This window comes from Paramormyrops kingsleyae, chromosome 11 (genome assembly GCF_048594095.1).
Source record: "Paramormyrops kingsleyae isolate MSU_618 chromosome 11, PKINGS_0.4, whole genome shotgun sequence".
Lineage (NCBI taxonomy): Eukaryota > Metazoa > Chordata > Actinopteri > Osteoglossiformes > Mormyridae > Paramormyrops > Paramormyrops kingsleyae.
The window spans coordinates 15131341-15143229 of NC_132807.1; the positions used below are offsets into that span (position 1 = coordinate 15131341).

General features: G+C 37.1%; 1 protein-coding gene across 3 annotated transcripts in view; it reads right to left on the reverse strand.

The window, feature by feature from the left end:
- The window catches only part of LOC111841508 (protein kinase C-binding protein NELL1), a 214173-nt gene extending 204258 nt beyond the window's left edge, over positions 1-9915 (reverse strand). For all 3 annotated transcript variants that reach the window (XM_023807322.2, XM_023807314.2, XM_023807305.2), the window contains exons 1-2: positions 9789-9915; positions 8988-9116 (exon numbers count right to left, since the gene is read on the reverse strand). In XM_023807322.2, coding sequence (XP_023663090.2) covers positions 8988-9116; positions 9789-9837 — 178 coding nt within the window. In that variant the 5' untranslated portion in view covers positions 9838-9915. The remainder of the gene's footprint in view (positions 1-8987; positions 9117-9788) is intronic.
- Positions 9916-11889: the final 1974 nt, after the last annotated feature.

The following is an 11889-nucleotide window of genomic DNA, read 5'->3' on the forward strand; positions in this document are numbered from 1 at the left end:
TTTCAGCTGGAACACAATATTATTTCAGTAGAAAGTGACTTGCAATCTCTGCAGACTATCAGCAGAACCAGCCACACTTATCTTGTGCTGCTAGATAAATGGACATGGTAATTATACACATGCACAAAAATAAAACCCAACCACCTAAAAAGAAGCATGTTAACCATATTTTCTTATTGCACCATTCCACTATCTCAATAACCCCATGCCCCTTAAATCCCCTGAATGGGCAAGAAAATCAGGTGAGTCAGAAACGGGGCCTTGAAGTACAGACAATGCTTGCTGTTAGGATGGCCCAGGGCCAAACCTGTCTGAGGAAACGAAACAGGCACAACTAACCACTGAGCTGACCTGCCTGAGCACAGCAGAGGAGAACCCGTTGATGAAGGTAGGTAAGCCTAACATAGAGCACAGAAGGTGATCAATTCAAACTATTATTCTTCCCTCTCAATTCAGAAAAGGATGAAAGAAACAAAAGCAGTTTGTCTCCTTATAAATATTATATTAATCTCAGAAGGCAGAGGAGTCCAAGCCAACATATTAAAAAAGACAAGTGCTCAAGAATTCAGCCCACTCCCACAAGGCTTGCAATGATATTGGTTGGATTTTTCCTTGCACTGCACAAAATCTTTATGAAAAATGACACAATCAGAGGCAAAGATTTAAGGTCACTTGGAATATTATATGCATAAGGTACGTTGAGTCACATTGTGAAACTCTTGGAGGCAATAAAAGCTGAGAATTTACTTCCCTTACTGTACGCATTACAGCACAAATGGCTGAAAATTAGGAGGATGCATTATTGGAAAGACAGCTAATTAACATCCTGCTTTCCAACTGAAGTGATAAAAAAGACAATCATGCTTCCCTTTACTAGACTGAGGAGTTTAAAAAAAAAAAACAACTGACTCAATCTCTACACAATTAGAGCAATCAAGAAGATATGGGAAAGTTTGACGTAGGCACTGCTCGAGGTCCATTGACAGCAGAGAGCTCGCAAACAGGCAGAGATCACTTTCAATACTATTCATTAAGCCTTTCGGTGCCTGAAGCTGCCAGACTATACAGCTGCCACAGCTTTCGTACTGAACCACACGGCCCCAACCACTGCAGTCTCCAGGCTTTTGAAAACACCATATTTAAATGTTTCATCAAGTACTGAACTATCATAGCAAGAAACAGCATGTTACACACACAACCACACAGAAGTGCCAACCCTTATTATTCAGTGCATCCACACACTCTTGACATTTTAACATAATGTACATACATTTGTTTGTACCACAAAAACTGCTCTCAGTCCCAGGAAAGATATTTCACAGTGCAGCACTGTTCTCTCCCGCACTCTCTCTCTCCACTCTGCCCCAAGTGAAAGCATGTCAGCAACAGTAAAGCAGATATTACCTGGATGCAGGCAACTGCTCCCACGGCGCCCCACATGATGTTCCAGAAAAGTGATGTCACATATTAACAGCTTGGCTTTTACTCACATCTATTCCCACAAATGGTAAAGCACCAAACCTAATCTGAAACCCAGTAACATTCTGGGTAAACAAAAACCCTATGAACAGCCCTATGAATTATACTAGGGGGACACCTGGATAAATTATAGAAAAAGAATGGAAACAATCTGTCAATGTAAAAAGTAATTAAATATTAATTCACCTACACCTATTAAACTAATTTTCATAGATTTCCAGGCCTTTGTGTATCTCCAATTATTCAGCTTGCTTTAAATAGGTTTCCGATCAATAGCACCAGCAGACATTTCTTCATTAACTTAATGTGAGGTCGTAAAACCTGCTGGTTTTGCCAACTATGGCCATCTGCTGTATATGAATCATTCGCAAACAATACTGTCAACCTGCCTTCAGCACATGCCTATTGTATCACACAAAGAAACAAATCCCTTTTCTTCTGACAAATTATGAAATCCATACACATGGACAGAGGTCCCTTTGAAAGCAGGGTTGAAAAACATATTAAACAATCCGTGCTGATCCCAAAGTATAAAATGTTTGTGGATGATCAGTTGTAAGCTTAAGTATTTAAGTATGAAATTCAAAAATATTTAATTTGAATCTCAGATTAAAACAATTTGGTTTCATATCAGTTCAGGACACAGAGGTAGTAATCAAGGTATTTCAAGCACTTTAATTTTAAGGTTATTTGGAGCACCAGTCAAGGATATTTGAGGCACGTCAAAACTACTGCACAATAAGCCTTCTACCTATACACTTAATGGCATTAAGCACATACTTTCTATTAAAAAAATACATTCACATTTTCTTTCCACTTGTCAATTTAGAAACACAGAAGTGAACTAGTAGAAAAATTCTGAAATTACATTTCTTTATTAATTATTTAGCTTTGTGTTTTCAATAAAGTTTGAGGGGGTTAAGGGGCAGGGACAGATCCATTTAGTGACTGAGTCAAATCTGTCCTCTCACATTATCCTGTATGACCTTGTGTATTATACCTATGTATGGGCTACCCACCCATTTCAATTGCAGCCTTAAAAATATTTCAGATAATGAGAACACATTACATGTCTGTATACATTATACAATGCTAACAAATTTAAATAATTACATTGTATTCAATAATCAAAGTCCCTGTGTTTGTGTGGGGAGTTAATATAAACCTCTTTTTGTCAGAAACATGCAAGCTTTTCCTCATTTCACCTGTGATTACATGCCTACTGTATTTACTGACTCTACAGATTTTAACTTTTGATTATTTAATAGATTACATTACATCATGTGTGTGTAAAGGCAGGTGTCCCAATACTTTTGGCAATATAGCGTATGTGCTTGTCCATGCCCTGTTCCTCTGCTGGCCATTGCATGTGCTACCTGATTGTGAATGTGTTGGATATTCAGTGTTCCCTGTAGAACCCTTTGCTCTGAATATGTAGTTAAGTCTGCAATAAAGTTCCTTGTGCTTAAACACTGCGTTGTGGGCTGTTGTCATCCATGCCCTGACAAGACACTCTGATGGCTGAACTCGTGTTTTGAATGGTTAACCATCCTTAATCCCTCTGCTTTTCAGACATACTCAGGCACATAGGCACACAGATACGTAAACAATGTGTTAATCTGGCAAAGTTTGGAAAAGATAGGCCAAATAATTCTTGAGTTATCAAACTGACAAGATCAAGTGTCTGAGGCTGCCCTTCTCTTTGCAGTCACTAGGTGGCTCTGTTACAGTTTTGGGACAATCAGTTAATCAGTTAATTAGTTCTGTCAAAAGGTTTCTGAGTTATTAGCTCACATACCAAAGAGTTTGCAGCGGCCACAGTGGAGAACCGGTGCTAAAAACATTATGTATTCTTTGAATGCCAGAGACAATTTCACAATACAGTAAAAATTCATTTAGTTGGGATGAAGCTGCCATCTGATTTGCAGTTAAATAAATTAGACTTTTAACTCTCTTTAAATGATGCAACCTGGTGCTTGTCATGATCCATTAGGTCAAAGCCTTAATTGTTTAAACAAATTCATGAAAGTGTTGCAGTGTTGCTGCATACCTCTTCTGATCTTTTGTTTGACAAAAACAAACAATTGCAATTGGTTCATTTGGTTATATGGATTTATCCAATGATTGAAGACTTACTAAGTCAATTTCTTTTCTTTTATCTTTCTAATTTGAACAATCTCTTGTGCAATCATAATATGATTGGGCGGGGTAATACCCTCGGTAGATTATTATTATCACAATTGACCCGTTACAATGGATTTATTTATTTATTTATTTTCATTTTTATTGCCATACTCTGGAAACCCCCCATCCCCCCGTGGGTATCTCGACCCACGCTTAGGGAAGCCCTGTGTTCAGACACCCAGACACAAGCTAAAGCCAATCAAGTCTAACTTGATTACTTAAAACATATCAAAATGCATACAAATATTTGCATTATATGATAAAAACCAAAGCATCTGAACTAAATATGCCTGAAAACAAGGAGAAAATGTCAATTTTGTGAGCTTAAAACTGAATGACGGATTGGAATATACAAGAATGCTCAGACTACCAGCAGGTAAACCACCTTTTACAAATTATTTAACTGCCCATTTTCATCAAATACATTACAAGATAGGCAGGAGATCATTTCTTCATAAACAGTCTCCATTCAGAGAAAACGGTCCATGTTGTCCACCAGATGCTTGGCATTACCTACTTACATCGTCATAAAATACTGTCGAAGCACTATATTTTATATAGTGGTCTATTTCATAAACAACCATTCCATTTCATAATTTCCATACTAAACATCATCTTGACCAAAAAACAAAGGCATGATATCTGAACTTCTCAAAAAGACAGTGGCAGTGAAACATGGAAAGGAAAAACAATGAACAGTGTCAAAATAGTTCACAGCAATTAACACCTGATTTACAAAATGGGTTTAACAGATTGCTTTACTGAACACAAATACACTGATTTCCAAATTGAAAAACTAATCTACAAAACAAAGGAACAGAGGTAATTGTGGCCAGGATCATGAAAGAGACTGAGAAGCTGGCCTCAGGTTGCCTCACAATATTTAATGAGTATGTTTGTAACACAACACACCAATTCAATCATAAACAGAGTATCACAGACAACATACCCTAAAACTTAACAAGGCTGAGAGAAATCCAGAGCTTATTAAGAGTTCATTGACTAACTCACCTCACTGAAGCTATAGTTAGCAATACCTTAAGGTGAAATTTACTAATAATATGCATAATACATTAGTAGATTATTTATTTTTCCTTCCCAGAGCATAAACTGATCAGATACAAAATCTAGCTCATTGCCCAAACACCATCTTGCAGTTGAAGTGCTCATAAAATAAGATAATTTAATTAGGATCAAATACAATAATTTGCAGAGGGAGCCTATGGAAGAATGACCATCAGTCCCCTTGATAGTAAAGGTCGAGATATATTTCTCTAGATGTGCACTAGACGTTCACTCCTCCACATGGGTCACACTCCTGCTGTCAAGCCCATACAATGCACACATGTTCTGAACAGTGGTGGAAAAATTGCACAATTTTCCTACAGATACTCCTTGACTTATGCAAATAGACTGTTCTTCAACTACTTATGCAAGTCAAAATTTAGGTATGACAGATTACCCCTTTCTCCCCCACTATTCAACATACCTAGCCTACCCCAGCTTAACCTAGCCTAAGCATTTGTAACAAACACAAGTACAAAAAATTACACAATTAATAAAATCCTCTAGTAAATGTCAGACATATCAAACACTGTAATAAGACAGGCAAAGTCAATGAAATGAATTCTTAACATTTCTACTGTATAAAGCTCTATACTCATTAGAACAGATGAGTTCACAACACGTGACGTGATACTGTATGTGAGAACTGGGAAGATGCAGCTGCCTGCCTTGTCTGGCTACTCCAACTTGCGCTTAACGTACTTCAGATGCTTTGCATAAGCACTATTCCTAAATAACGTGTATGGTTGTTTTTTTATGTAAGTCTGGAATTGCATAAATTTACAAAACAAATTTAGAGATGTTCGTCTGTGCTCAAGTACAGCTGCCATACCAAAATGTTACTCAAGTAAAAGTCATTCAGTAAAATACAACTCCAGTAAAAAAAAATCAAAATTACCCAGTTTTAAAAGCACTTAAGCAAAAAGTACAGTACTATACATTCAAATCTACTGATCTTACAAAAAGCAACCTAGCTTTACTGAAGACAGATCTAAATACAGAATTGTTACCTACAGTACAGCACAATAAGAACAACTTAGTCACAAATTTCCTTTTTATTTAGAATAAGCCATGGAACTTGTTAAGCTTGCTGACGAAAATTAGCAAATCACTGGAATGACCTTTTTTTCCTGTGAAAAATTAATAATCAATCTATGGGCCAGATTTAATAAAGAATTACAGATGCCCATCGCTTTACGATGGGTCGACTCACGATATTCCAACTTTACAATGGTGCGATAACGATGCTATAGTAGTCATTAAGCTCTGAATTTTGATCTGCTCTCGGGCTAGCGGCTTGTCGTACGATACTTTTTACTAATGCTGGGTGATGGCAGCTTCCACATAGCCATGCTTGAAGTCTCTGTCACAATCACAGGCGTAAACATGTCATACAGTGTTTAACAACGTATTGTACAGTGTTTTTCTGTGTGATTTTTCATATCGTATTCATATTTGACTTACAATATTTTCAATTTATGATGTGTTCATCATAATGTAACCCTATCGTAAACTGAGGAGGGGCTGTACAAATATTTCATGGGCGAATACTTTTAGACCTCTTATAAGTGGTGAATGAGCAAACAGAAATCCTAGTCCACCACTACGAAAAATGCTGTCTAGCGCAATCATTACCTTTATTTCAGTAGTAGCTTCAGTGTTGCCAACTTTGAATACTGAAAGTTTAAATTAGTTTAAGGTCTAAATGTCGAATGACAGTATCAGATTGTTAATCCATATATCATGCATCTCTACATATTATTTGTTCCATCTATATAAAGACAATATGTAAGAAGAAGAAGAAGAAGAAGAAATATATTGCTCAAGAATCAAGAGAGAAAATTGCAATCTCGATTCTGAGTGGAAAAAAAATGTGATTCATATTGCGATTATTCATATTACCAGCATGCTTTGCGCCACACAGCTTATATGTGTGATCATGTTATTTAATGTGTGTAACCATGTATTTACACTGTAAATAGAAAATATTCTACCCATGTAATACACATGTAGTATCTCCCGTGGAGTGCATGTTTTCAATAGCGTCTACCCCGAGTGTGGATGTTGCATAAATTGTGGACTTCCCCTGTCTGTGTCGCTGCTGGTTGTCTTTGGCAGTGTGCTGTTAATAAATGTGGTTCCTTTTTATAAAGAACTGCCTCCTCTTTACTATTAATAAACATGACCCACTACACAAATCCTGTTACAATATTTTACACAGAATTGTGCAGCCCAACTCAGGTTTTCTTTATTAATTGGGTGAGTAACAATGGTCGAGCAGAATGTTTCAGGCAGAAGAAAAGGACAAAATTCCGAAACAGAAACCACTGTGATTTGTGGCTGTGTGGGCAGAAATACAGCAGATGAACCACATTTATGTCAACCGTGTCATAAGCATATGTACATGTCCGATGAGGAGGCCTATGAACTGGCGGACACTTAACCCAAAAGTCCAGATTACTGTTATTATAGTTTTTATTTTTTTTAAGTTAGTTTTTTCTTTTATATTATTTTCAGTTATTATATGAAATCCAGTTTATTTTTAGTTAGTTTTCAGTGTGGTTTTCGTAGTTTTTATTTTCTGTTTAGTTTTTATGTATTGTTGTTTCAATTAAAGTTTTAGTGATATAATTTGTAGGGACAAACGGAAAGTTGTACAGCATTTTAAGTCTGATATTTACAGAATTCTGCATGAACACACAGTGCGCACCCTGCATTAATGTCCTCAAAAGGACAAAACATGTTCCAGGTATTCTTAATGGTCATTGAAAACAAAGAATATTTTTAGCAAAATAGCCTTTTAGAAAGTGTTTGACTTTCTTATTTTATCTTTGTTTAATTCATTTCAGTTTAAAATATGTTGTCATAGACGTCATAAATGCAATAACCCTGATCCAGATGCAGATCACACACAGCAACCCTGCAAGCAAAGGAGCACTTTGGTACAAAAAGCTGTTCAGGAGCTCTGACTGCATTTCTTTCAACTATGGGCTGGATGTTCCCAAAAGCTAGGGCACCTACCCTGAGAAACATACCACACTGCACATTCCATGCAGAGCAAAGCCTGTGACAGAAGTTAATCGATGCCTGCTAAGTCAACTGAATTTCCCTCCCTCAGATGGTCCATTGAGGCTGCTTCTACATTGAAGAATTCCTTGTTTAGGGTCGGAGGTTGTGAAATGTGAGAATAAATGGGGGTTAAGAATGGTAAACAAAGCATTGACAATACACACTTTTTTGGTATGAAAATGATCTGAACAACTATGCATGAGTCCCCAAACACTATAATTAACAATGCTGCATTACTGTATAACACCCTAACATACCAAGACGAATGGAACTTAAAATATATGACCTGTCCTACGTAAATACAAATAACTTCCAAAACAACATTTAATTTGAAATACAAGGGTACAGATTAACAGTGAAAGAAATAAAGAAAGAAAAAAAATAAACGTGAAATAATACAAATTTCAAACGATCGATGTGCAGCGGTATACTAAATATAGCCAAACCCCCCCGTCTTTTGAGTTTGGATATTGTGTTAGCCATCAGCCTACAAATCTGGAGAGAATTTCTTGGGAAACGTCTTGCCAAATGTTAATATTGTACTTATCACGTATCTATGTAGTACGTATTGAATCTGACAAACTTACGGAAAGGCAAATAAAGATCAATTATCATAAAGGCATGCTTTAACTAGGTCCGTGATTTCCCCGAAAAGTCAGTGGTCCCTCCGTTAATTGTTCGCCATTATGTTTATATATAGTTGTATTAAGGCGACCACGAATCCATGTGGACATATTACGGCATAAAGCATCACATTAACCTAAAGTGTTAAGCGCGTCTGACAATAAAAGCTAAACTGTTCCACTTATAGCCTAACGAACAAGCAAGACCGTCTGCGTGTTGCAAACGCCTCGTTTTGTTTGTAATCCCTAATACATTTTCAGATATTAATATTTGATACTGTCGCGCTTCGGCCATGTTATGTTTTTCACCGGTAATATAAATCCCCACGTCTGGTCGCACGTCGGAATAAATGGGAAGTGAGGTATGTTTTTTTCAACGAGTTAAACAACTTCTGAAGCAATTATAGACCCATAACCAGCGCTGCATCCTTTGATAGTTCTTTGCCTTTGTTTTTAATAAAACCAAATAGAACAACAACAACATAATAATAATAATAATAATAATAGTAGTAGTAATAATAATAATACAGAGCAATCGTTGCTGGCCGTAAAAGTGAACTACAGTACCTCGAAATAAGAAGGCTTTGCTGTTGTTGTGGAGCCCGGACACTTGGCTTATTCCAGATGTTGCGTTTGCAAATTCCAGTTCATTGATGATATCCAGTTGCAATTCGGGGTCTACTCCAAACCCTAAAACTGGAAGGAAAAGAAATCGTTTGAACTAAGGTGAAACGCACGGGAAAAAAGAGGTGCAAAAGAAAGCCCAACTAACATGTATCACAGTCCGCGTATCATCATTCCCTTTCAGAATATATTTCAAAGAACGATCCCTTAAAAAAACGGAAATATTCAGGTATATAGTGTCCAGGATAACTTCATCGGAAAACTGAACCAGATTAAATGGGAATATTTTGTTTTTAATATGGGCCCATCATGCTACGTAAATGTTAGGGGGATGAGATCAAGTGTGCGAACCTTCTCAATAATCTGTCCTATTATTGCGGTGAGTTCAACACAATAACTCACAGCTGTCAAAGAAGGCATATAAATGTCATTGCATTTACCCGAATACGTTTTCACATGCGCAATCACGTGTACAGTTTATTTTAAATCAGACTTTAAATGGGGCAGGAACTATGCGATGGTTAACGTTGATCAGATTATACTGATTCAGCCATTAAAACTAAACTTCTCTCTACACAAGTAAAGTTATAAAAGCTTGCTAGACTAATACGACAGTCATACCAGTAACCTAAATCTGCATGGGCGAAGGTCATAAAAAAAGTGAAGACGCAGAAACAAGGCATCCGTAATTGACACAAACTGTCCGTAAAACCAGTCGATTTTATCTGACAGCATAACTCGTACCTGGTTTCGTTACGAGCAAAACCGGTAAAATAGCCGTAAAAATATCCATTTTGTATGCTGGTATAATCTCCCCAGGAATAACCAAATATCTTCTCTTGGCAGAAATACTACCACGACCTGCTCCAAGTCTTTCTTGTAAACTGTGATGCACACGCCTGTGTAGGCTGTGGTTGACGGGAATATTCCATCTCTTGAGAAACAGGGGAAGACCCGGTATGCGAATTAGTAGGAAACACTCTCACCGCACATGATTAAGGACCAATGCAATAGCAGACACTCAGTTAATTCCGAATGATTTGTACTTTTTGCAAGAAAGCCAATTCAAGTGTAGTTTAAGCCAAGGCATACCGCATGCGTAAAGACCTTTCCCCTACCCTTCCCCTAGATGTCCGGTGGAAGGGGATCAGTCCTAGTGTATACTCTATATTATACTTCATATAATTACTACTTTCTCCGTTTACAAACAATACCTCAAACATATTAAAGATATTGTATACTGGTTTTGCATACTATTCAATAAACATCAGTAATCTGTTTATATGTTACTGCTATGTACAGATGGTATTTTGAAAGCCATATAACCTTTACTTTCTTACAATGTGAAATATTTGTATTGAATGTAATTAGATAGATAGATAGATAGATAGATAGATAGATAGATAGATAGATAGATAGATAGACAGACAGATAGATAGATAGATAGATAGATAGATATACTAACATGGTTTCTCATAGTCTTGTGCTTTAAGTCCCCAAAATTTCAGTATGCTTGTTCCTTTCCATCTTCTATATGTCCCAGTAAAGCAATCAGATTTCTCCCGAGAGAAGTGTTTGTAAGATCCTATTAATCATGTTGCTCTTCCATTCAGTGCTGTGTACCATCTGTGAGCAATGTCATGTTGCCTGGGCTAATGTCTCTGAAGTACCACTAAACACAGAAGTCTTCCAAATATAAATGAGTAATATGTCAATAATATAATTAAACATTTAAATAACAGGAAACATACAAGTTATGTACAAAAATGCATTAAAATATTGAAAGCTATATATTTCATCATAATTAAACAATTAGAAAATGAGAAAATAATGACAGAGATTTTATATGACGTCAGTAATATCATATTAGCTGATTCACTGCAAGCTGAATGATCAGTCAAGTGAAATCTGGTGGAAGCCTTTAAGCAGACGTTCAAAGAGGAGCATTTACCCTGCAGAGAAGGTGATGGCTTCCCTTTTGAGTCATTGAGATTTGCATTGTCAGGGCCCACGGGTACGTTTTCTGAACCTTGTGACACTCTGCTGAATATAGCACAGTGTTGGTACTTTGATCTTTGAAAGTGTCAACGAGCTTAAATTATGAACTTTAATTATCTAAAATGCACCAGACTTTACTCTGTAAGTGACTCTCATGTCTCTCTCTGATTATGCCAGTACCCTAACCCTAAAAAGGCAAGGTGAAAGCTAACATGGCACAGTGAACAGTGATGACAGACTATGTCAATGAGAGCTTATCATGATCAGACATCTGTAGGGTGAGGTTGCAGGTATAAGAGATTTGGGGCTGCAAAAGCACAAAAAGGGCACATTCACACCTACATGCAAATTTGGAAACTACAATTAACCACAGCCTATCTTTGGCGTGTGGAGTGGAAACCAGAGTACCCAGAGCAAACCCCACAATGACACGGGGAGATCACATAAACTCACACACACAGAGACACGGAGCCATGACAAAGCCTCAAACCCTGAGGTGTGAGGCAAACGTGCTAACCATTGCACCACCATGCCACCCAGAAATGGAGTCGGAGAAATAAATAAATAAAAAGTTTAGGGAGTACATTCAAGCTATTCAAGCTAAGTATCTTGTTGGACAATATTCAATGACAATTTTAAATTATAAAGGCAATATCAATGCAGCTACAAAATTGTGGGTCTAAGTACATTTTTAATTTAAAACATTTTCTCTTAAAAGTCATCCAGGTAGGAACTCTGCAGAGACGATGATATCATTAATTGTCATTGGCTGTTGGGATAAATCTAATTACAAGCCAGGCACGGGCAGATCGTCTGCAACTGGATGATCGTGAAAAGTTGCCCATTG